We start from the raw sequence: 27250 nt of genomic DNA, 5'->3' as shown, positions 1-27250 counted from the left end.
ACAGGGCTGTAAAATTTGTTTTAAGCTAGTGTATAATGGATGCCTTTCAGGAGTTCCCTAATTAGCATTTACCTGCTAAACTAATTTTTTATCCTCCTTTTTTACTGGTTTATTAAACTTTGTTGGACACCGTGCATAAAATACACCAATATGCACATAAGACAATATTAAATGTTAATATTCTAGTTTTTTTAAACTGCATTAGCAACCACATGGCATATTGACTGTGAAGAAAGAAACTTCTGATACCGGTTCCGAAACAGATGAAATTAAGTCCTATTCCAAAATGAGGGATTGCAGCAAAATACAAGAATACCACTGCTCAGTTAACAAATACTTTTTGGAGGCCTTTTATTTTATTTGCTAAAATTTCCATGTAAACAACATAGCTAGTGTGGTGTAGAGGTTAAGAGCAGGTGGACTCAAATCTGGAGAACCAGGTGTGATTCCCCACTCCATGTGAGTGGCAGACTTATCTGGCAAACTGGACCCCCCCCCCTTCTACATAAGGCAAACTTGGGCTAGTTACAGTTCTTCAGAACTCTCTCAACCCCACCTACCTCACAAGGGGTCTGTTGTGGGTGAGGAGGGGAAAGGAGCTTGTGAGTCTCCTTACAGTCTTGAGACTCTTTGAGTCTCCAAATTCTTCTTCTACTTCTTCTAGCCACATAACTAATGCATAAGCAATCATCAGCAAATCATCTACATTTCCTCTGAGGATTCAATGGCTATTACTCCACTGCCATTATCCATATCTCTTGCTCCCCCTTTTCTCACCTTCTACATGAAGCATTTACACTTTCTATTTCATTACTTCAGAATAACACTTCCAGTTAACCTTCTGCATATGTAGTTGCCAACTTCCAGGTGAAGCCTGGAGATTTTCTGGAATTATAATTAATCTCCAGACTACATCAACCAATTCCTCTGGAGAAAAAATAGCTTGCTTGGAGGCTGAACCTTATAAAATCCTGTTGAGGTTTCTCCCCTCCCCAAACCCTGCCTTTCCGAGGCTTCATCTCCAAATCCTGAAGAATTTCCAAACCCAGAGTTAACAACCCTAATGTATAAATGAATCACACAGTTCTAAAGAGTTTCACTCCTGAAAAATGTCTCCAAACCACTATGGCAGCAAAAGCAACCAAATCATCACCAAACCAAACAATTAGATATTATTATCACAACTACTGAGTTTCTTCAGGGTGGACAAAGTAAAGTAGTAAAATACTATGCAGAAAATCTCCAGGTGTCCTCATATCTGTATGAGTACAGTTCTGATTTATCTGGCTAGCGGGTACTGCTAAAACCAGAACCATTAGTTATATGATAATTAATTCTTTCCTTTATAACATTCTGTTAAAAGATGTCACCAATTAGACAACATAATTCAATTACTTTATTTAAAAAATTTGAGGAAGATTACTGAACATTTATGAAAATAACAAAATGTGTCCTTGTTGAAACCCTCTCTGCAAGTCATTTTAATGGTCTCTTTCAGCTTTTCTTGACTCCGAATGACTCCCTGTCATTGTGTCAGCTCCCAGGATAATGCAGGGTTCTCCATAAACATCCAGTAATAGGACACAAGGGAAGTACTATTAGTATGTCCCTTTCCTACCAGGTACTGAGGTTTAAAGTTCAAAACAACAGAGAAAAGAAACTTCACTTGTTCTCAATAAATTAATAATGATCCTTTGTGGAAGAAAAAGATTTCAAGCTCTGGTGTTTTTTCCACCATTTGAACATTCAGTACTGAATCACACTATTCAATTATTTTCTAGGATGAATAAGACACAGCCATTAAATCAAAGATTCAATAACATGCAAAATGCTGCAAAACAGATTATTGCTTTAAAAATGATGAGCACAAGACTGAGCTTGCACCACTGAATTTTCTACTTACTTGGGATAGGCCTAGATAAATGGAGACCGTTTCCGAAATGTACAAAAATTTTCCCTCTTGGTTTAGTGCAAATACAAATCCATCCAGGGACTGCAAAGTAAGAAAAGGTGAAACATTTGTTATACGGTGAAACATTTCATTACCAAATAACATACAGGCATCTCACATTCAAGGAATTAATTCTCTTCACTATTTATTCATTTATGTATATTTTAGATTTATATCCTGCTGCTCTCCCCACTACAGTGGGGCTCAGGGTGGATAACAATAAGTCAAATGCATTTAAAAACAGAAACAATTAAAATAACGAAGTCATAAAATACAAATAATATGGTACCCTAAGTTTCCAGAAGAACTGACTCCTGAGAATAACAACCCCCCCCACAAAGTAAGTGAGGAACAGGACTGGCAGGAGCATTTAGAAGAGAGGGAAGCATATAAAAGTTCCCAGCAGAACTGACTCCCGAGAATAGCAACCCTCCTGAGAATAACAAAGTAAGTGAGGATGTGGACTGAGGGGAGCATTTAGAAGAGAGGGGCTCTACCCAGTAACTGGGGGATGTAAACATCTCTGTCCTGCAGGCCCAGTGGAAAAAAGCCATGGCCCTGATCGAGGACATTTTGCAAACTAGAGAAAAGCATCCTCGGGAGGACATAGCAGGGGAGACAGTTTTGCAAGTATGACGATCCTAGACCATTAAGGGCTTGACAGATGAAAACCAGCACCCTTAATCTGATCCAGATTACATAGGTTGATACCGGTAATAGGTTGAACAGCTAATAGGTTGAGCAGAAATTCTCCTAAAGGTTCTTGTTAGGACCCTCATTGCTACAATCTATATCAATTGAAGTTTCTGGAATGATCATAGGAACAGCCCAACATAGAGCAAATTTCAGTAATCCAGCCAGGAGATGACCATTTCATGGATCACTGCAGCTAAGTTGGAGCAAGACAGATAGGAGGAAAATGGCCGAACATTATGGCCGTTTCCGCACGGCCTCCTTGCGCCTCCACGCCGCCAAGAGTGCTGGTGGCGTGGGGGGGCAAGCCCGCTCGCACGCAAGCGTGCGAGCAGGCCAAGCGGAGGCCGCCACAGGAGAGGCGGCCCCGCACGGAGCCGCCTCTTCGCCCTCCTCCGTTCTACTCACGATGTCCTCGTCGTCGCCTGCTGGCCGTCGGAGCCCCGCCCACGCTGCCCTCCGACCCCTGGAGGTCGGAGGACAGTGTGGGCGGGGCTCCGACGGCCAGCAGGCGACGACGAGGACATCGTGAGTAGAACGGAGGAGGGCGACGGCGTCTTCCCCAACAACAACCCTTTAAAGGGTTGTTGTTTAGGGCGGCCTGACGCCGCCCTGGGGGGAGGGAAGCGCATTCAGGTCGCCACTGCTGCGTTGCAGCAGCGGCGCCTGTGCGAACGGCGGCCTGGGGGCGGCGTTTTTACCACCCCCAGGCCGTCGTTTATGGGCCGTGCGGAAACGGCCTATGAAAATGATAAAAAGTTGTCCTGGTAATAGTCAAGACCTTGCTATTCCATGGTCAGTGAGGCATCCAGAATGGCACTCAGACTCCAGACAGACAGTGTTTGTTCTACTTGTATCCAATTAAGAACTGGTAACTGCAGCCCCCTCATCCTTTTCTGGTCCATCTCAGCCATAAAACGTCTGTCTCAGATGGATTAAGTTTCAGCCAGCACAATCACAATCATTTTACCACCACCTCCAGTCAATTAGTCAGGCTTGTTGCCACTGATCCCAACTGATAGTTCATCAACAGTTGGGCTAGGGGTCATCTACACATTGGTGACAACCCAGTCTGAAACTCCTGACTAACTGGGCAACAGTGCATATATAAACATTGAAAGCATTGGGGAGAGGACCAACCCTTGTGACACCCAACACAGCAAGGGAAGACAAGACTATATCTTCACCCCTAGCATCACTTTTTGTCCCTGACCCAGGAAAAAGGAGGAAAACTACTATAAAATCACCCCCTGAAGTTCAAAATCAGTGAGATGGTGGTTTAACTTCACATATGCTAAGATAAATATTCCCCATGTACACAGTTTATTTCACTGTCAGCTTCATTTATCTTTAAATCCTTACTAAAATATTAGGAGCTAATATTTTCTAAAGCTCCTGAAACATGGATGATGCTATATCTACATGAGATAGTATCCCTAGTAGCAGTTGAGAAGCCCATAAAAGTACATATTTCATAGATTTGGACACTCAGATCTGTGAGGTTCTGAAATAACAAAAGAGTGCTTCCCCCCTGCTATGTTTTCTTCCTCACCACAGAGCTATGATTAACCCTCATCTTGCATATAGAGCGATTTGGACTACGAACAACAACATTCTGAAGAATGATTTTTGATGGTCCTAATCTACTTCAATAATGAAATTAGACTTAACTAGTTTAATGAATTGGCCCCATTAAGATCCATAAAATCCTAGGGCTGGAAGAGGCCAAACAGGCCTTCTGTTCCAACCCCCTGCTGAATGAAGGATCAGGCAATCCCTGAATAGAAGTCATCCAGTGACTGCTTTAAGACTGCCAGAGAGGAGGAGCTCACAACTTCCCTGGTCAGTCAATTCCACTGCTGAATTATTCTTACCGTAAAAAAATTCTTCCTAGTGTCCAGCTGCCCACAATTTATATCCATTATTGCGAGTACTACACTGTACTACAAACAAGAACAACTTCTGCCCTTTGAAATACTTAGAGAATCCTCCCTCAACCTCCTCTTTTCCAGACTAGACATTATTAAGTCCCTCAGTCTTTCCTCATCGGTGTCAGTCTTCAAGCCTCTGATCATCCTGGTCTCTCTTCTCTACATCTGCTCCATTCTGTCCACATCCTTTTTGAAGTGAAGCCTTCAGAACTGCACACAGTACTCCTGGTGTGCCTGACCAATGCAGTGTACACCAGGACTATGATATCTTGAGATTTTAATGTCATACCTCAAGATTGCATAAGCCTTTTTTTTTGCTGCATTACACTGCCTGCTCATGTTTAGCTTATGGACCCCATGATCTTGTTCACACACACTGCTACCCAAAAGTATGTGTGTTTCTCATTTTTGTTGTCCAGATATAGAACTTTGCCCTTTTCTCATTGAATTCTCTCCCTGTCTTCTGGTGTGTTTGCTGCTCCTCCTCCCAATTTGGTGTCATCTGCAAATGTAATGAATTATTCCTCCACCTCCTCACTCAGATCAGTTGTAAAAATATTGAAAAGTACCAGGCCCAGAACCAAGCTCTGTGGCACCCTTTTGGTCACCTGTCTCCAGTCATATGAAATGCCATTGACTCTTTGTGTGTGGTTCTCTAACCAGTTCCATAGCCACCAAAAAAGCCTAGACTCCTATCCACAGTGCTCCAGTTTACCCATCAGAACATTACGAGAAGGCCTATCAAAAACTTTACTGAAATCTAGGTGAACAATGCTGACAGCATTCCCTTGATCAAGTAAGCTCATATCTCAATAAAGAAGAAAACTAATTTGGTCTGGCAGAACCTGTTGTGGCAAATCTGTGCTGACTTTGTTAGATCACCACGTTGCCCTTCAGATGCTCACAGACTGATCCCTTTAAAAATCTTCTCCAGTATCTTCCCTGGGACATCGGTCAGGCTGACTGACCTGTGGTTTCCTGGGCTATTCTTGCTTCTTTTTTTGAAAATTGGAATACATTTGTCCTCCATCAGTCTTGTGGCACATCCCCCATTTTCCAACAGGTATGGAAAACGATAGACAAAGGCTCAGCAAATTTTCTAGAGAGTTGTCTGAGCATCTCAAGTGCTTACCATCTGGCCAAGGGAATTTATACTTATCTAATGCAGCCAGGTGCTTCTCAACAAGATCTGTGCCCATATCAGCTGGAAGCCCATATGTGATGCCTTGCCTACTACCACTTCTACATGAGCCTGTTCTTTTCCTGAGGCATAATAGGGATTGAGCCTTTATGCTTTCTCTCTGTCCTCTGTCAGAGTTTCTCTATTTTCACCCAACAGTGGGCCTATCAAGTCTTTTTCCTGCTCATATTTGAAGCTTTCCTTGTTGTAGTAGCCAGCTCACTGTGAGCTTTGACCTTTTCAATGGCTGACCTAAAAATCTACCTAATCATGAACTTTGATATATAAATTGCAACATTATAACATCTTAACTACATAATATTACATTATAACTATATGATATGTAACAGAGGCGAAAAGAATCAAAGAGCAAGTAAGGAAAAAGAATATTCTACATTTCCAGTATTAGTGCTCTATTTTGAGGATCAGAACTATATAAATATCTTAGCAAGGGATCCCAAATTTTGAAGTAGGATTCAAGACACTTATTATGAAGAAGGGTTGTTAGTCTGTCAGCTATCCTGTAGTCTTGAACCTTCACCTCCATTTCTTGACCATTCCATTTTTCCCCTTAGCTCATCATGAAGTTCTGTATTCATCCACAGTGGCTTCTTAGAACCCCTACTATGTTTCCGGCTTGTTGGAAAAGAAATGTCTTGAGTTTGCAAGAGCTCTTGTTTTAGGAGAGACTTTACTTGCTCCTTTCCATTCCAGCAGTATTGACCATGGAATGACTCTCATCATGCCTCTGAGTTAAGCTGCAGTAAGAAATGTTGTATTTTGTGTATTGTCGAAGGCTTTCACGGCCGGAATCACTTGGGTGCTGTGTGGTTTCCGGGCTGTATGGCCGTGTTCTAGCAGCATTCTCTCCTGACGTTTCGCCTGCATCTGTGGCTGGCATCTTCAGAGGAGCCATACAGCCCGGAAACCACACAGCACCCAAGTTGTATTTTGTATTTTGAATAATTTGTACCGCTGAGGAAGGCCTTGTGGCCAAATCCCATTTGGTATTAATGGAATCTCCCCATCAAATAATTATTTGTAATTATTTGTAATGCACTAAAGCTTTGTAAATTGAACATTTTGTAACCCATTAGTTTTGTAACATTTTTCTAACTCATTAGTTTTGTAATTCTGTTATTAGGCTTTTTGTAGACCTTCTTGGTTACCTGGTTTTACATAAATTGTTTCCACAGTTAGAACTATGGTACACATCATGCAGTAAACTTTAAAACCACTAAAACAACTCGGCATGTAGATTCTCTGACATAATAAAAAACCAAACCCACTTGAGACTTCAATAAAATACGGAAGAAACTGTTGTTAAGCCCAATGAAATTCAACTGAAACTGTTAATGTTAGAAACCAAAATTTAAACTCTGTAAAAAATTAGGATGCTGTCAGCCACAAATGCAGCTGAAATGTCAGGAGAAAATACTACTGGAACATGGCCATACAACCCAGAAAACTCACAACATCCTAGTGATTTTGACCGGAAAAGCCTTTGACGATACATCTGTAAACGTTTGTAGGTATGATAATGCAAAGAAGATAATTTTATTGTGAGTACTATCATATAGTTCCAACTGTAATCACAGCAGAATTAAATAATTGGTATACAAGATTTTCAGCAGTCTAACTTTGGCTGTTTTTGCACGACTAAATTGCCTCTCTGTTGGCACGGGGAATGCCTCGATGCAATTGGGAGTTTCACACAGCCCTTGATGCTGCCCCGGAGCCGCCCCACGGCAATGGCTTTGCTCTGTGAATTTCCTGAACTGCAAAGGTTGAGGTCCTTTTGAAATGCCCTTTGTTGCTCCAGAGGCTTCCATCGGCGTGCAAAACTCCTCCGTAGCACCTCACTGCTCTGGCCGGCCCCACCAATAGACAGGTGCTGAGAAGCGCCGCCTTCCCCCCTTGCAGTGAAAAAAAATGGAAGGAGAAACTTTGGTTTTTATAAAGGAGGGAGAAACTTTGGGCAGAAAAGTGGTGTGTGCAGGTGTTGCAAAAGGCAGGGCGGTGATTCGCTCGCACACGCAAGGATTTTAGATTTACATTTTAGACAGAGGGAGGGTAGAGAATGGTGATCCCATCGCACATGCAAGGATTTTAGGTGGGAGGGGGGTGGGAACACCAATTCTCAGTGCCTGATTTTTCATGTAAAACTAAAATAGGGAAAGTAAGTGGGGGGAATGGGGCAAAAATTAGCCAATCTGAACGCAGGAAATGGAGGCTGCCCACGCATGCATGAAAGAGACTATAGAAGAGCTCGCGGTGCTTAAGAGGTGCTTATGGGAAATCCCCAGACTTGTGGAAAACCATTGAAGGCTTCTCTCACCAGCCCTGACTCAAGCGAAGGACAGAGCCAGGCAGCAGTGGGGAGCTACAAGCAGGGTGAGAAACCCCGCAGCAGGTATGCTCCCCGACTAAGCCATGGAGCATTTAGAAAGTGCAAAAACAGCCTTTATTTCAAATACCAAAGAGTCGTTTTTAATGCTTTGATTCCTTTACATTTTATTATTATCATCAGGAGCAGAAGGTGTAGTGGCTAAGAGCAGGTGCACTCTGATCTGGAGGAACCGGGTTTGATTCCCAGCTCTGCCGCTTGAGTTGTGGAGGCTTGTCTGGGGAATTTAGAGTAGCCTGTGTACTCCCACACACACCAGCTGGGTGACCTGGAGCTAGTCACAGCTTTTCGGAGCTCTCCCAGCCCCACCCACCTCACAGGGTGTTTGTTGTGAGCGGGGAAGGGCAAGGAGATTGTAAGCCCCTTTGAGTCTCCTACATGAGAGAAAGGGGGGATATAAATCCAAACTCTTCTTCTTCATCATCAATATATCAAAATTTTTACATGGCCAAATTGATGGATAATCAGACTAGGAGCCATGAACAGAAAAGACAGATCTTTCTATAAACCTGAGAAAACCCCAGGCTTGCTGAAATGTCTGAAATCAAAAAACACATTGGGGTGTTAAAACCTCCAAAATAATAGCAACAGCATCTGTTACTGTAATAAACACATGTCCTCTGTGACGGTTGCTGGGCAACCACACAGTATTGCCAGTTGAAGTGTTGGTTTCAGTCAGTAAAAGGCAGGGCTATTTCCAGGGCACCTTGGGCCTTTGAAAGAGGATTCACTGGGGCCGGGTGACTTGCTACTATATGAGTGCCATGGTTCAACCAGCCTCAGCTGCTCAGTACTGTTCAACAGCAGCTACCTCATGAAAGCCAATGTGATGTTATGATCAGAGTTTCAAACTAGGATTTGGGAGACACAGGTTCAAATTCCCACTCTGTCATGCAATCTTGCTGGGTGATCTTGGGCAAGTCACACACTCTTAGGCCTATTATTCACTGGCGCTCTGCCCAGCAGCAAGGGTAAGTTTTCTCTGGGGTAGAGTTTTCTGCACTGCAGTTAGTGAGAGCAGGGAAACCTCTTTGTAACTCCTTGCTTTGGGGTTCACTGCTTCCAGGTCACTCCCCCATCCAATGCTAGCCTGAAGATTGCTGACTTATTTCTTTGAGCCCTTTTAATGTTGATTGACATTTCTTGTATCAATATTGTACAGGCTGCCATCATTTTTTTTAGCCGAATGCTGGCTATTGATCCCTGTAAGGAGTGGGGGGAGACTGTCTCCTCACAGGGATCAATGGCCAGCTTCCTCCTCAACCCCTCCCCCAAATGATAGCAGCCCATACAGTACACAGTATTGATATAAAGAACATTGATGTTATATTAAAAGGGCTTTAAAAAAGCCTGCACTCTTCAATCTTGCATTGTATGGGAGAGAGACCTGGAAGTGGGAGCAGGTAAGCTGCACAAACTGCACAGGAGGCAGTGGGGCACCTCCTCACACATATACAAGTAAACGCAAGGAGACCCCACTGTAAAGGCAGGGTGAAGAGCATTGCAGGAAACCCTCCATGCATAATGGGTCTTAGCCTAACCTTACTCATAGCATTGCTGTCAGGATAAAATGGAGCTGTGTTGAGCCCTTGGTGTGGAAAAAAAGTTACAATGGAGGTCAACAAATAATAATGATAGCTGAAGATGGGAGTCAGATAAAAGTTTGATTAGTTGGTGAGTGGGAAGTAGAGAAGGGAACAGAAGAAGGATGAAGGGGCTATGAGGGTTTTCAAGGAAGGGAAAAAAGAAATTAAATGCTCCCTTTGGTTTTGAACATACTTATGGTCAAAAGCTGGTGTTGGAAAGTTCTTTCCTTGCTGTGACATGAAAGCAGAATTTGTCTTTTTTAAACACCAAAAAACCCAACCTCTGTTCCTTATGAGCCACTTATTGGAAAACAAACAGAAGTGTTACCACATTGAAGAAAATATCTTCAATTTATATTTATGAATTAATAAAAATGTAAATCTGCATAGACTTTACCCAAACAAAAGAGCTTTGTCTTGAAAATTATCATAATATCTTTTCAGATGATTAGCACAAGAACCTTGAACGTTGACATCAATTACTGGTGAACAATTTCAAGAGATGAAGTTCAAATTTGACCCAAACAAGAATACAGTGAAAGCATTTTTAGAGTTAGCAAGCAAATCAGCAAAGCTTGCCGATGTTTATGGCTGAAGATGGCCGGTTCTGGATTTTTTTCATTCTTATGGTACTTTTTCTGAAATATGAGGTTGGTATTGGTAGATTTCACAAGTAGTAACAAGCCTTTATTGGCATAAAATAAACATACAAAATAAGCATACAAAATTTGCCCATTATTGCTCACAATTATAGACACTGGTACTAAAATACTAAATACTAAAATATATACATGGTCCTTCTGTAACTATAGGACATTCCTTCAGCTAAGTTGACTCACTTAAACGTCCTCGGATGCTGACAGAAGCTAGAAAAATTACTGCTGGCTATATGTGGTCATAATACATAGACGTTGATTGGTATTCATCTAGACTTACGTCTATTATCGTTAGCAGAAATTTTGCTACATTCTCACACACTGTGGGATCCATGTTGTTCAAAAGCATAGGTATCTTAAGAGCATCGGTTAGATTGTTATACAGAAATGGGATAAGTGCAGATTGCGACATTCTGATTTTGCAACCCTTACACAATGAAAGAGGGTATGATCGAGTGTCTCCACCTGACCCATATTGCATGGACATAGCCTCCTCTGTTTATCAATTTGTTGATATCTGCCATAGAGCAGCATAGAAGGCATTAGATTGAATCTGGCCAGTGTTAAAGCTCTTCTTAATTTAGGGTTGGTGATCCAATGTAAATAATTGGCCATGTGTCCTTGTTCAATTGGAATAAGCAGGGTCAGGGGGGAACACGTTTTCCTCGCAGCTGTTATCATATCCCGATACTCTTGTTCTAATAGCTTAGTTTTCAAGCAGCTATATGCTTCTGATAGGGAAAGAGGGACTAACGACTCTAATGAAAAGCCAAGAGTGTTGATTTTTCCCTCAACTAGTTTCAGCCACCTAGAATTTGCATAGTCGGAAAGCATGAGGTGTAGCAAACTAGAGTGATCCTGCAAATAGTGGATACGTAGCCAGTATCTGACAGTTCTCAGCCAGGCCATCGTGGCATATGATATTTGCCCTATTGGTAGATTTAACTTCAAACAGGAATCCTCAAATGTCATGTTTTCAGTACGATGATGATACACTTTATCAAGTGAATGCTCTCCATGTTAATATTTTGGTTTGGGATATAATAAAAAGGGAAGGTGAGTTTATTCACTGTTTGCCCTTTAGTTCCATAAGCACAACACAGGTATGGGATAATTCTTGACCTGCTAGCCATTCCTATCCATCTTTACTCTTTTTTTCCATTCTTCTACTATTATTTCTTGGTCGTTTCATAGATGCTTTTCGATTTCACCTTGAGCTCTGTCCCCTATGTGTGGTTTTTTTTTTACAAAATTGGAACATATTGTAAGTGGTATATGGGTGTACAGATGCAGTTACATAACTGAGGTTGCATTTCTAGGAAGAGGGAACATATACAGGGAATGGGAATGCTCAACACTTGCCAGTTTGGCTCATGTTCTGAATGTCAAGGGTGAACAGTGAGCCAATTTTAACAGAGTGTTCCTTAGCTGTTCAGCAGGTTGCTTCACTAACAGTGCAGTACAGAGCAATTGGCTTTGCTCTGCATGTACTCACGTGGCCTGATTGAGTCCCACTTCCTTCCCTTGCTATACTACAGCTCCACTCAGCAGGTAGCTATTTAAATAGACATTAAGTCAGCCATAAATCATATAGTAAATTCTACATTTCTTTTTTTTAAAACCCTACTGTTGAGTGTTCATCTAAGTTGTCCTTAGTGAGCTTGGCAGTTGCTGATCAAATTAGATCAGCAGAGTTTGTGAACACATACAGTTTTTAAAAACAAAACCATTAAATATTGTTCACCCAGTGTTTCCTTCATTTGATGAGGAACTTAACAGACCCAGTGACTGACTGACATGATTATATCACAATTGAACAAAGCAAGGTAGACAATCCAACATCGTCTATGTAAAATTCATGGCCTGCTTAGTAGAGTATGGACCAAAATACTTGTTCCTGGATAGAAAAGGATGAGGTGGAAAAGAAATAGTCTGTCTCTTCAGCTTTATTCTGTCCTTCTCCTAACTCACATATGAAACTCAGTGATATTAACTGGTAGAAAAACAGATAGCTTATTTGTAAATGTTGTTTGCACAATTTCTTCAACATTTTTGGGTTCTGTGAGTGCAAAATGTTCCCACACTGGGAGTATTCTTGAGATCTGAAGCATTTGTAACCCCGCCCTGAGAGGAAATGTCTCACTTCACTTTGCATGTCATGAGAGCAAGTGAATGTCTTTCAACTAAATTCCTTGTGCTGTCACCAGAGTGTATCAAAAGGAAAGCCTAAGTGACCCCTGTGAAAAAGGTGGTTATAAGACTACAAAGATGGTTGTTGTGGGTTTCTGGGTTATGTGGCCATGGTCTGGTTGTTTTTGCTCCTCGCATTTTGCTTACATCTATAGCTGGCATCTTTGGAGGCATGTCATGGGTGGAGTTAATTTGCAGTTACCACAACCTTCCTGTGAGGTGGGCAATACATATCACTCCACACTATGCCACAGAGAGAAATACATCTTATTGTAACAAGCCTCTGAATATGCCCCCCCATAGAGGAAACATTAGAGGCAAAAACTACCAGACCATGGCTGTACAGCCCAGAAAACCCACAACAGCCAGTTGATTTCAGCCATGAAAGCCTTTGATAATATTACATGGATGATCACTCAAAAAACACCTGTTAGAGGTTAGCAACCACTTTTTTCTTTTAATGATCTCTGTAAAGCTACATCATGAAACGTACATGACAGCAGCTTTTAAAAACAACATTGATAAATAAGAAGTTGAAAAGATCTGATGAGGTGATTGATATAATGATGGGTACTTCAAGAACCTAAGAGGCTGTAATGGAGCCACAATGGAGCATGTGGGTTGTTGCAAGAAATATCCCAGGATAATGCAATCTCATTAGATCCCAGAAGCTAAGCAGTATTGACCCTGGCTAGTATGTGGATGGGAGACCATCAAGGAATACTAGGAATCTCTTGTATTGAAAACCCTAGGGGATTGCCATAAGTCAGCAGGCACTTAATGGTGAAACAAACAAACCAAAATAAAATTCTCTATCCACCCAATGAGGACTTGCTTTCCAATTGCTTGCATGGTTGGATTGATACCAGGCATGCCTGAAGAAAGCAGCAGTGCTTACCATTGTCTTACAGTCACCACTGGCACCGATATGTCATACTGATCTGCTGTTTTGTCAAATCATTTAAGGTTTTATAGCTCAAAATCAGTATTTAGAGAGTTTTATTCAAAAGCCACTGGAGTTAATGGGAGGCACATGCTAGTGGTAGCTAGCCCTCAGTCAGTAATCTGACTATATTATTCTGGAACAGCTGAATTTTTGAACTACCATCAGAGATAGACAGCCTCACATACTTTATGTTAATCTTGCTTGAATAGGCTTGTGGCTACAGGAGATATCTGCCCATTAGAGATATGGTGTGCCCCTGGCCTAATATTACAGCTTTGTTTCTTTTAAAACAGTAAGCTTCTAGCTATTTTGTTGAGGTGATATAGGAGACAATGTAAAAATAGGAGTGGGGGTCCAGGATTGCCAGGGAAGGGGAACTGCTATGATTGTTAACCCCTTTTTCACCAAACACACCCTTATCTGCTTTTTCTCCTGGGTCTTTTCTTTCATTCTGGTTTGTTGAGAATGAATGAATGAATGAATGAATGAATGAATGAATGAATGAATAAAACAGGTGTGATAGCAATACTACTTCGGAGTTGTCACTTTTTTTACAGTTGGACATTTTCTTGATGAAACACATGGGATGGCAGGCAGGGAAAAAATGCTGTATCTTTTTAATCATTAATGCAAGCCAATTTCCTGTGTTTTGCCTATGTGAAAGAATGTATCTCTTGGATAATGTACAGAATGCCTTTTACTCAACAAATTATCACTACCGTGCAGCTCCTGATTAGGGTTAAAGGACTGAAGAGGCATATTACTCAATAAAGTTTAAGTTCCAAAACCTCTGATAGAAAAATAACTGTTTCTCTGCCAAAAGCTTAAGTGTTGATGGGTCATAATATCAACCACCTCAATGCAAGAAGAAGGTCCTTGGAAGAATATACACAAATAGAAGCCATGAATAATATCTTCTCTGAATAATCTTTTCCCTAAATGTGCAGAGTGCTTTCCCCTCATCATATGAAAATTATACACATCTATAGGCGATAATTTGTAGTGGGAGGAGGTTTCTACAAAGAGATGGAACTTAGGAATCTCCCATTTTGGTAAATAAAAGCACTGATTTAGATGAACAGAGATATCAACTGTTGGTACTTTTTTGCAACATGATATTGAAGCTACAGTCATGTAGACTTGTAAGGGGAATTTTTCCAAAGTACTATAAAAAAACTTGGGTGCTGTGTGGTTTCCGGGCTGTATGGCCGTGTTCTAGCAGCATTATCTCCTGACGTTTCGCCTGCATCTGTGGCTGGCATCTTCAGAGGATCTGAAGATGCCAGCCACAGAAGATGCACAGAAGAAGCCACAGAGGATCTGAAGATGCCAGCCACATCTGAAGATGCCAGCCACAGATGCAGGCGAAATGTCAGGAGAGAATGCTGCTAGAACTCGGCCATACAGCCCGGAAACCACACAGCACCCAAGTGATTCCGGCTGTGAAAGCCTTCGACAATACTATAAAAAAAGCTATCTGGTGCACTCTAAGTACAAGGAGAATGCAATTGAATGAAAGAAAATCCTGCAACAAACAAAAATGAAGAGGAAAAAAAGAAGTGGGCAGCCCAATACAAATGGGGGCCCTGAATGAGCTGTGAGAGAGTTGCTGGGTTAGGCCTGCTCTCTCCACCATGATAAGGAGCACCCCCGCTGACAGAGAGGCCAAAGGCACCAGTGGCTGGACGCTCACAGCTCTACAGTTGCAAAACCCAGAGATGAGTGCTGCCGTGGAGCAACACTGGCATCCAATCAGACAGCAACATGGGGCTTTAGTCAGCTTCCTCCTGGGCTTTAGGGTTGAGAATGATGCAGTCAGGGCTTCAGATTTACGCCACCCAATAGCATAACTCCATTAAGCCCTATGGAGGGCTTCAAGGCTGTCAGTTTTTTTCGTTTTAGCTGTGGCACTGGCAGCAGCACTGTCCCTGGCCATCTCAGGCTGTGGATTGGGTTGTAAAGTTCACTGTGGAAAAGTAACTGCGTTAGTTAATGAGAGGATACTCAGATTAGAGCTTTTAAACATTTAGTGGAACTTTCTCACACTGGTACAGTAGCCACTGCTTCCACAGTGATCTTTGCAATTAGCTCCTCCCCTAGAGTTGCCAGGTTCCCTGACCTCCACTGCCATTCTGTAGGCTGGCAGGTGGAAATATGCAGGGAAAAAACTCCACTGCTACATCATTGGTGTGATGTCATTTGCAGGGCAAACTTGAAAGCAATGCCACATCATCAAGTAACAACACAAACAATCTCTTTGTCTCCCACCAGCAACGCTATCCACCCTGCCCACATCACACATTTTATGGTTATCTTTTGTCAAAAATCCGAAGTACTTGCAAATTCACCAAAGCTATGATTTCTTTGTAGTAGATGAATAAATTGTCTATATGTTTATGGACAATTGATTTTTATGGATGCCAGTCAACATGTTAAAAGCACACAATTTACATGACTAGTAAGTGCTATCAGCAACAACTGCACTGTGAATATAGTGTTGATGATTGACTACAGCCTTTCTAACCAAGCCTAATTTCCTATCCCCTAACTTTCCTATCCCTGAACTTTCTCAAATGGTTCAGCTCCATGCAGAAACCTATTGTGTTAATACTCTGGGCTGACAGATTTTATAAAGGCCAATCTGCAGACCAGATACTTGTACATGATTACTGATATGTTTACCAGCACAGAAGAGTGTTGTGTTCTTTATAAACCATTCCCATCAAAATATAAATTATGGTTTAGTAATCTGTGAAGTTAAACAGCACCCTTTACAACAAAGGTACAGAAGACTCCACTCTTCACTAAGCCTTTCTTCAAGTTGACATTGTAGACAAGATGCTGGAAAGTTGGAATAATACTGATCTAGGGGTGGGGTGGGGGGTTCCGTTTTGTGATCCTTTCTGCCTAGTAGCTATAGACTAAATGTGATTAAAGTTAAGTTTTCCCAGCACTTTCTTGTTTTGATTTGAGAAAACCATTACATATTATGCTGTTTCAATCACCACAGGCTACTTTTTTTTTCTAACTGCCCCACTGTTTTCAACAGGCGCCAATTAAGATTCTGGGGTCAAAGAGTTAATTACATCTTCTTACCCACTATGTAGAATTTTCTGATTATTAAACAAGGTTGGATTAAGATGAAAAAGTACCGACACAAATGTTAATGTGTGCCCCTCCTCAAGAAGATTTATCATAACACCATGCTGAAATCTATATGGTTTTTTTTCCCAAAACAGTTTGAGAACAAAATCTTAGAAGAAACACTAAAATAAATGCTTTCAATGCATGCATGTATTTAATTAACAGGTTTCTGATTCTTGAAAACAGCTCCAAGCTAGCCAGAAAATAAGAGATTGTTCTTGTCAGGCATCAAGAAACCTACATGGTGAACAGGAAGCAAATTACTTTCAAGTGTAAAGAGTAGCTGTGCTATATCTAAAATAAAAATGCTGATAATTACAGTGTATATCATCTGAATGGGGAGAATGCACGAGGTATACGTGCAGCATATCACTGACCATGGCTTTGTAATAGTTTCTAGATTTGTTATTTTTAAGCATTTCTTTTAATAATTTTTGACATATCCTGGTGAAAAATGACAGATGAACAGATAGCCAACCAAATTTCTCACTCATTCACATACGTTTGTGACTTAACTATACTGTCAAAACAAACGAGTGTCCAATCTTGACAATCAGGTATATCAATTTCTAAAAATATATACAATGTCTCCAGATTTTATTTTTCATGTGAATCACATTTCTGAATAATTTACACAGATCGCAAAACAGGACACCATGGTAGGTGAGTAGGATTGCCAAATTACGGCTTGAGAAATTCCTGAAGATTTAGCAGCAGTGTCTGGAGAGGGAGAAGAACTCAACATAGAGCTTGCTCTCAAAAGCTTCCATTTCATCCAGGGGAATTTATCTCTGTAGATCAGTTGTAATTCAGAAAGAAGTTCAGGTACCCCCTTGGGACAGGTAACTCTTTGTGTAACAACCACAAATCGCACCAATCAGGGATAATCAGCTGTGTTTGTAAAACTGAGAAGTCAGCAGGATTTCCTGGGTGCCAACACAGAAGCTGTACTCTCCTTAGCAGCTTAGGTGCTAGTTGCCAAGATCACTTTGGATGGCACCAGAGGCATTGAGGTGCTTGGAATTTTGTGCAGGATAGCCCAGAATAACCTGAGCTCATCAGATTTCAGAAACTAAATAGGGTTGACCCTGACATTTTGGATGGAGTATCTCTGTAGAATACTGGGGTTGTAATGTGGAAGCAGATAACGGCAAACCACCTCTGAAGTCTCTTACCTTGAAAACTCCACCAGGGGTTGTCATGAGTTAGAATTTGCTTGATGGTTAAAAAAAGTGTATTTTGGGATCTCTGCCTTCTTCATTCACCCTTCCTGGCAAGTAAGTGGTCAGTAATATGAAGATGGAAAACTATTATACTCTTTTTCACAAAAAAAGATTTAAGTAGAATTATAACTTCATCTGCTTGTGCGGGACTGTTTTTTTCAGAATACTCTGCTTGGGTCCTAGTGCCTACCTAACAGAACTATTCTGATTAGATCTTTAGATGGAAAAGAGTATAGCTGTTCACAATTTGGAGCAGTAGTAAGTACCCAGTTAGTTGTTGTGCATGAAAATACTACAAAGACAATTTTGCTAAAGGGAATTTATACTTTCTAATTTGTTTGGACATGTACTCACATTACATATAAAATTTTCAGACCTTAAAATTTTACCCGTGTCCTTCTGGGAAATCTCATATGTCACACACTATCCATGATGTCTCTAATTCCTTTCACTGCATGCCAGCACTACAAAAAAATCCTGTTACTCTGACCTAAACTCCAGTTAGAATGAAGAATTACCAGTAGGCTAGGCTATTTTAATGACAGATTATTTTAAACTAAGCCTTCACCATCTGTTCCACCCCCTAATTATGAATGCAAAAAGAACATATTTCACAATTACATCAGTTAAAAGAAAGATATACATGATTTAAATGCATGCATGTGTTCTTTGCCCAATGCAGCATGCATCTGTGATGTTTTCCTCATAATTCAGGCTCTGATCAGAGGGGAAACTATTCACCCCTGATAGATTCACTGATATACCAAACTTTTTCCCTGGCAAACAGATCATCTTAATTAGAATTTTCGACTGTTAAGATATAATTATATTACAACTGGAGTTAAGCATTAATTTGAGCACAATGCCTGTCACTGATTAGATATGTAGCATTCAACATTGTCTAAAATATTTTACAGCTACTAAAGACAGGGCATACTAGATGTGAACGGCATTCGCCTAAACAAAGTTGTCTGCTCTTGTAAAAAACATGTCATTACCAATAGGTTACAGCAAAGCTACATAAAGCAATTATTTATACAATGAGTATCACAGGTAAATGTAGGCCTGACTGTTTAATAGATTATTTTTTAAATCAACAATATAGCTCCAAATTAGAAAGACCTCTCAAACTCTTTTTTAATATGCCACGACACCATAAAAGTAGTTTAATGGGAATTAGCTTTGAGTCTTTAAGGCCCACCTACTGTTTTATCACTGTTAAAACTTCACTGTAGCAACCCACAATTTCTCTAATAAATGAAGCTCAGCATTGCTAATTATGCTAGAAAACATACTGAGAGTGACCTGGGCCTGCTATGTCAATAGAAAGTGATATGGAACATATTTTAGCTTTAGATAGTTTGGGAAAGCAATAAATGCCATCAGTGAAATAGGGGACAATTCAAAATGGTCAGAAATCTGCTTCTGATCTACACTTCATTACAAGCTGTGTGGAATAAAGGCTTGCAAACGGGACGATAACGAAGAATGAGAATTTAGAAGAATAAGAACACCCAACAACAACTGCAGGTGAATTTAGGAAATGGAAAATACAGTAGTGTTCAAATATAAAACAATACAAAAATACGAAAAAGATGAAAATGTTAGAAAAGCAGACCAGATAGATCCAAAGAGAGGCAACAGTATAGATAGCTGACATATCTTAGTAACTCATGTGGAAAAAAGGAAAGAGAGAATCAGTGGATTGTGTGAATCCTAAACACAGGTCTTTTTAGACTAGTGAAGGGTTTAACTCTACTTAAGATAGCAATGTTAGAGAATGTGAGATAATCATAGAAGAGGGAAAGGCTCAATTTTGATTGGGAAGCCAGCAGAACAAACATGATACAGACATACAGGTATGGAACTTACAGGGGTATCATGTGATGAGCCACTGGGAACAACCATCAGTAGAACTATATGTGTATGCATCAAGTGCCATCAAGTCGCAGCCAACCTATGGCAATCCCACAGAATTGTCAAGGCAAGAGATTAACGAAGATGGTTTACCATTGCCTGCTTCTGTATAGCAACCCTGGACTTCCTTAGTGGTCTCATATCCAGATTCTAATCAGAATTGCCCCTTATTAGTTTTTGAGATCTGATGAGATCAGGCTAGCCTATGTCATCCAAGTCAGGGCAATTAGGCGTACAGAATAGGCAAATCCCTCTGTGAAACCCATCTGTCAATTTATTTACTTGATTTATACTTTGCTTTTCTCTCTAATGAGGACCTAAAGTGGTTTACATTATTCCCTTGTGCTCCATTTCATCCTGAAAGCAACCCTGTGAAGAAGTTTAGGCTAAATTTGTGACTGGGCCAACATCACTCAGCAAGCTTTCCTGGCAGACTGGGTATTCAAACATGTGTCTCTTAGGCTCCTTCCACACAGCAAATGTACAACAGGTTGCAAGATAAAGGAACATGTTTTCCTGTTTTCGCATTCACATATATCTGTGCAGGCAGCAATTGAAGCCCCGGAAATAATCTGGGTTGGTTGTCACCCCTTCGCACAGAGAAGCATCTTTTTTTTTAATTACTTCCCACGCAAGCGTAGTTATGCAGGCATGCACAAATGAACCCCCACAGCCATGCCAATGTCCCATGAGATGACCATCTGCCCCTGCATAGCTATGCAGAAGCAAGCTATGAAAAATTTTAAAAGGCAAATAAAGTATCTCCTGCCTGGCTGTTAGCTCCCGAGTGGATGCAACCTGGGATTTTGGAAAAGGATTGCTTGTTTAGCAATTTTCAAAAAAACTGGTTTTGGGGAAATAATATGGGGCAGACTCGTTTTGGAGGCAGGATCTGGGTGAAATACCCTCCCAAAAAATAGATTTTTAGTGTCCTACACCCGTGTTTATTGGCTCCTGTGGAAGGAGCCTCTGATCGCAGTATGATCCTCTTTGCCTTACTTCAGTCAGGCTAAAAGACAGACAACAGAGAAATATCAAGTCACCAGATGATACAAGAATATCTTTGAGCAGACATCACAACAAAAAAACAGAATTTCTTCATTTAGACAATGTCCTTTAATAAACTAATATCTTGGAAAAGCGGTGGCAACATCATTCCTGTGTGATGGTGTTCAGGTTGAGCTCAAGGTAAGTTAAACTGAAGTAATAATGAACTTATGAAAATATATTGTTGAAGGCTTTCACAGCCGGATTCAATTGGTTGTGATGGGTTTTCCGGGCTGTGTGGCTGTGGTCTGGTGGATCTTGTTCCTAACGTTTCGCTTGCATCTGTGGCTGGCATCTTCAGAGGTGTATCACAGAGGGAAGTCTGTTACACACTGTGTCCAGTCAGTGTGGACACAGTGGACACATGTGTAACAGACTTTCCCTCTGTGATACACCTCTGAAGATGCCATCCACAGATGCAGGCGAAACGTTAGGAACAAGATCTACCAGACCACGGCCACACAGCCTGGAAAACCCACCACAACCAGAACTTATGAAAATTGAGGAAGGGAGCATGAAGCAACAAATGGCATGAAGCAACAAATGATTCTACTGCTCTAGAGCAGTTCTATTACTCCAGTAGTACGGTAAGTGGTAGTTTGTTTTGTGGTGTAAGTAAGATGTCAAACAGCACCTTCACCTCTATAACATTACACCGAAATCCTTTATTTGAAAATATGAGCACAGTGTTACACAGAAATGACATAAAATATATCCCCCCCCAAACTCGCTCTAATTAACATATTGACATTTCATCCTATTGTTGTACACTATGTACAATGAACCACACTATCCAGTCTCTCTGTTCCTTCAATTATGTCACCCGCTCATGGAAGTAAATTGCTTAGCACGTTCCTGACACTCCAACAGTCACAAAGCACAGGATGATTTGCAGGCAAAGTCCACAGCATGGATAAAACTACTGGCTGGAAGTGGTTTGATGTTTCATGCAATGCTATCGCAGTGAAAGTCAGCCAAAGGAATAGGTTATTTTAATTTATATGTTCAGCTTCACTAGGATTAAGGTTTTAATAGTCTGATGACCTGCTGTGGCTTGAAGCTCTTGGATGATTTTACATTCTGGAGAGTGTAAAGAAGGTATCTAAGCATACAGCCTTCATGGAATTGATATGCTGAATAGAAGAGTACAGATACTACGAGACATTGCCCTACTGAATGGTATAATTTCTAGAATCCCATATTCATACTGAATATGATAATTGTGTATGCATTGCTTGTCTTCTTTTTTCTGCAATATCAAAAGATGACCAACTTGCATTTTATAAGAACCAAGTACATATATCTCTGTTATTGCAATGACCAGTAATTGCTTCTAATGTACTTTCTAGCAAAATATTTTAGCTCTATACTTATACTAATCCTGTTCTAATTCCTCTGTGATTATAAACGTATAATTTTCCAGGTGACTTTTTTTTTTAAAAAATGGAGAGATAGCTACTCTTTAATGGCCACAATAGTCTAGTGGTGAAAAGATTCACAGGGATGGGGGAGACTTTGTGAAGGAGGGAGAAATGATGGCCACATGCAATTAAAATTTCCTGTTGTGGGAGTTTGGTATTAAAGCACTGACCTTTCAAAGGATGCCTGCTCAAGCTGAACATGTATGATTGAAGTGGTTTATCCAGCACCAGAAAGACCAGATGCAAGATCACAACAGCACTTGCCACATGACAAACATTTTGAAGGGAAACTAATTTAGAGGAATATTACTTATCCCTTGACCCTTGACCCAAGAGCCCAGTCACCATAGTCTAGGGCCTGCTTGCAAGCTAGATTTTTTCTGTATCCTGTCAAAATATGAGTGGGATGCTAAAAACTGTAGACTCACAATGCAGATGTGATGCACATAGGGGCAAAAAATCCAAAATTCACATACACGCTACAGGGGTCAGTGCTATCAGTCACAGACCAGGAAAGGGATTTGGGCATCTTAGTTGACAGTTCCATGGGAATGTCAACTCAATGCATGGCAGCTGTGAAAAAGGCAAACTCTATGCTGGGAATAATTAGGAAAGGAATTGATAATAAAACTGCAAAGATTGTCATGCCCTTATATAAAGCAGTGGTGCGACCGCACTTGGAGTACAGTGTTCAGTTCTGGTTGCCATATCTCAAAAAGGATATCGAAGAGATAGAAAAGGTGCAGAGAAGGGAAATGAGGATGATTGAGGGATTGGAGCATCTTCCTTATGAGGAGATGCTGCAGCATTTGGGATTCTTTAGTTTGGAGAGGAGACATCTGAGGGGGGATATGATTGAAGTCTATAAAATTATACATGGGATAGAAAATGTTAACAGAGAGAAATTTTTCTCTCTTTCTCACAATAATAGAACCAGGGGGCATACATTGAAAATGCTGGGGGGAAGAATTAGGACGAATAAAAGGAAACATTTCTTCACGCAATGCGTGATTGGTGTTTGGAATATGCTGCCACAGGAGATGGTGATGGCCACTAACCTGGATAACTTTAAAAGGGCTTGGGCAGATTTAAAAGGGCTTGGACAGATTTATGGAGAATCTTGATCCTTGAGGTATCTGGGTGGCTGCTCCAAAACTATGGAAGAAGCGCTACCATCGTATATCCATAAATGTTATTGTGAGTACATTATTTTATTGAGTAAACTGGAAGGGCTAGGATTGTTTAAATCTGAGACTCATTTGGTGTGGCCTGATGATATCAATCTGAATAGTTATGTTGATAATACCAAAAGTCTTCCCACACACCACTTGGTACTTTAGGTGGCATTTGGTGCCTGTGTATAGTCAGTCATGTAGTGTTGAAGAATAGGTTGTTTACTAGGCTAAAAATAGTACATAAAATGGAAGTTCTAAATATAAAATGTTCTTGAACATCTACGGTAATACTAATTAGTACTTTCCATCTCCATTTACCATTAGCTGCCCCCCACAAGCAAGCATGAGTAGGAATCCAAGAAGAAGCCATATCTCTGGAATATGATGCACCATCACCTACCCAGGGAGAAGCGATCACTTAGGATCATAGTAAGAGCCATGTTGATTTATTTAGTGTACTTACATTCTACTCTCAAGAGACATTGCTGGGTATGTAACTCTGGAGCAGCATTCAGAACTGTGTTGGGAATATTGGGGGAGATAGCAAGTAATTAGTTCCCTGCTTACTGAACAGGAGGTCATCAAAGTACACCTGCCTGCAAATCATCCCCTCAATCTGAAAATTATTCTTTAATAACAAGAAGGCAGTTCTGTGAAGTGACTATGTAGTGGGAGAAAAGTACTAAGCAGTTAAGTCTGCTGACTGGCCAAGGAACAAGCAAGTTCTTTACAAGAAGTTCACTATTCAGAAATCTGAAGGTAATGCTTCACCTCAGACAGAGATAAATAAAACCACTCACTAATTGCTAAGAGATAAATAAACTAAGAGATAAATAAAAAACCACTCACTAATTGCTGGAGATAACACAGACACTAGAGACAACTAGAGAAACTATTACGGTTGCCAACTTTGGGTTGGGAAATCCTGGGGAATGGTGGGTGGAGATGGTGTGGGAGGGGAGCAACCTCAGTGGAATAGAATGCTTTAGAGTTCACTCTTCCAAACAGTTATTTTCTACATGGCAATTGATCTTGGTAGTCTAGAAATCAGAATTTGGATTTATATAGTATAGCCAGATCTTGTCAGATCAGAGAAGCTAAGCCGAGTAATTACTTGAAAGGGAGACCTACAAGAAAGAACTCTGCAGAGGAATGCAATGGCAAACTACCTCTGTTTAATTACTCGCTTTGAAAACACCTTGCTTGGGGCCTCTTTTTCCACACAAACCATCTGAATATCAGTTGTAATTCTGGGAGATCTCCAGACCCATCAGGAGATTGGCAATCCTATGATCCATTTTTTAAATTGGCAACTTTATGAGAAGTAAATAATTTCTTCTCTTGCAGACAGGAGTACTAAAGTAGTTTGTCAGCCCTTTAACCCGAATACCAGGTTTTGAGGAAGGTGAGCATGTAAACAGTTTGCAATTTGTGTATAAAAGCCATTCCAGGAATACATTTTTTTCATAAAGACAACCTGGAGGGTGCATTGTACAATTAATGATTTAAAGCCAGATACCAGACTGAAAGAAACATTCATTTTTCTACTCCTACCTTTCCTCCCATGGTACTTTTCATTTCTGAGGCACTGGAAAAAGAGGAGCTAGGGTTGCCTGCCTGAGCTGGGGCCTGGAGATCTCCCAGAATTACAATGCATCTCCAGATCACACAAATCCTGGAGAAGACTGCTTTGCACCTCACTGAAGTACCTTCCCTCCCCTCCCCTCCCCTCCCTCAAACCCATGTTCCTTCCCCAAATTTCCAGGAGTTTCCCCAAATCAGATTTGGCAACCTTAAGAGAAGATGACCTACCCCTTTACAAATTTTGCAACAGTTTTCCATCCAATATTCTTACTTGTCACTGTGGCTACCAAAGGGCAGGAACTACTGTCTAGCATGACAGCAAAAACTCTGTTTCTCCTATCCCAGTGGTTCATTTTAATAAAAACTGGGAAATCCAGGGAAGGAAATGTGAAATGGAGGAAAAAAAATTAATAAAAACTAAGACCTTTCTTAATTCCTGTCCACTTAAAGCCCAGAATTGTTTTGGACTTGGGTTTGAACAGTCAACGCAAGCCCATTCATTATTCATATGGGTTACACATTTTTCCTTCTATACCCATGCAAGGCCTCCTGGGTTTGTGAATTAAAGATAGGGCTGTCAGCTCCGGGTTGGGAAATACCTAGAGATTGTTGGGGTATAGCCTGAGAAGGATGGGGTTTGGTGAAGACGAGGGACTTCAATGGGGTCATAGAGTTCACCTTCTGAAATGGCCATTTTCTCCAGGTGAACTGAAGGATGGCAACCTTAATTAAAGAGGCAATACAGAAGAGAAACAAACAAAGAGCCAATGGAGTATGGAGTACAAGAAATGGAGTACAGTAGATGAGAATGGATTTGGTCAGGAAGGGACTATCTGATTAGGCTCCAGCTGGCTTGCAGCTTCCTTACTCCCATCCCTTCCAGACAACCAATACAAAAACTATGTGCACATGTTTTCTTCTATCTCTCCAATGAAATCATGTGAAGCATGGAAGCTTAGAATTCAGTGTTGGGTCACGACATATTTGGAGCTGGAATTATCCTCAAAACTCACTACCCCCAGGAACTATGGGCCTGCAAGGTATGGAACTGAATCCCATGTGGGGAAAATAGGCTGAGCTACATATAAATTAATATTTGATGCTAGTTTTGTCACTGGAACTGCTGAAAATTGATTTAGGGATCAACACTAAGTAGGCTTACTCAGAAGAAATGTCCCTTTATTCAGTGGGGCTTGCTCCAAAGAAAGTGTTTCCAGAAATTTTGCAAATACATAACTTCTTCCGGTGGTCTAGCGTCTACCTCCACCAAGCCAGCCACTTTCCTTTCTCTTCTCCCTTACCATACTAGGCTTTTTTCACTTTCCCCCATTCTCCACCATGAATAGAGATGCCGTCCTCTACATGGGACCTGGGGATCCCACAACATTATAGCTCATCTTCAGACTAAAGAGATCATGGAGAAAATGGATACATTGGAGGGTGGATTCTGTGGTATTGTACCACGCTGAGGTCCTTGCCTTTCCCAGGCTCCATCCCCAAATTTCCAGGAGTTCCCCAACCTGGATCTGGCAACCCTACTCCCAACCCCTACCAGTGGTCCAGGCAATCTTAACAAAGAAGCTCCTGCTTTCTTCTTTCTCAGGCAGATTCCGCATGGGCCCAAAACAGTGGTGTGAAAACGGTGTGAAAACAGTGTATAAGGGTTTAAAACAGTGTAAAAGGATTTACACCATTTTCACACCGTTTTCACACCGCTGTTTTGGGCCCATGCGGAATCAGCCTCAGTATGTATGCAAGCACATTTTACTTTTCCTTCTCCATTCCACACCAGTCTCATCTTCCCTTCCATTCATCCCTGACCACCAATCTGCAATAGTATTTGTTTCTAATTTGGATCGCCTCAATGTCTAAGTACAAAAGTAAATTCTGGCAATGCATTACTGTAGCAAGTGTTGAGTCTGCCTTGCTTCACTGTGGGAACATTTCCACAAAAAGGAGAAGTGCCTGTTCATGTGAAAATCAATCACTGTGATGAAATCTGCAGCTCGGTCCTGAATGATTTCAGAATAACAGCTCAGTTTACAAGTACAGTGTGATGCTGTTGCTTTGACCTTCCACTTCTGATTCACAGCTGGAACTGGAGGCCAGGTGAGAAGACAATATGTAGATCAGTTGTCAACAGGGCTCCTAATCCCACTTCAGGTAGCAGAGAAATTCTTCCCCACCCCTCTGTGTTTA

General features: G+C 41.0%; 1 protein-coding gene across 14 annotated transcripts in view; it reads right to left on the bottom strand.

Annotated features, from left to right (window-relative positions):
• The window catches only part of NPAS3 (neuronal PAS domain protein 3), an 875259-nt gene that overhangs the window by 295166 nt on the left and 552843 nt on the right, over positions 1–27250 (bottom strand). For all 14 annotated transcript variants that reach the window (XM_048484759.1, XM_048484762.1, XM_048484764.1 and 11 more), the window contains one exon: positions 1904–1993. In XM_048484759.1, coding sequence (XP_048340716.1) covers positions 1904–1993 — 90 coding nt within the window. The remainder of the gene's footprint in view (positions 1–1903; positions 1994–27250) is intronic.

Source organism: Sphaerodactylus townsendi, linkage group LG02 (assembly GCF_021028975.2).
Source record: "Sphaerodactylus townsendi isolate TG3544 linkage group LG02, MPM_Stown_v2.3, whole genome shotgun sequence".
Classification (NCBI taxonomy): Eukaryota; Metazoa; Chordata; class Lepidosauria; order Squamata; family Sphaerodactylidae; genus Sphaerodactylus; species Sphaerodactylus townsendi.
This window is presented reverse-complemented; position numbering and strand designations above follow the sequence as displayed.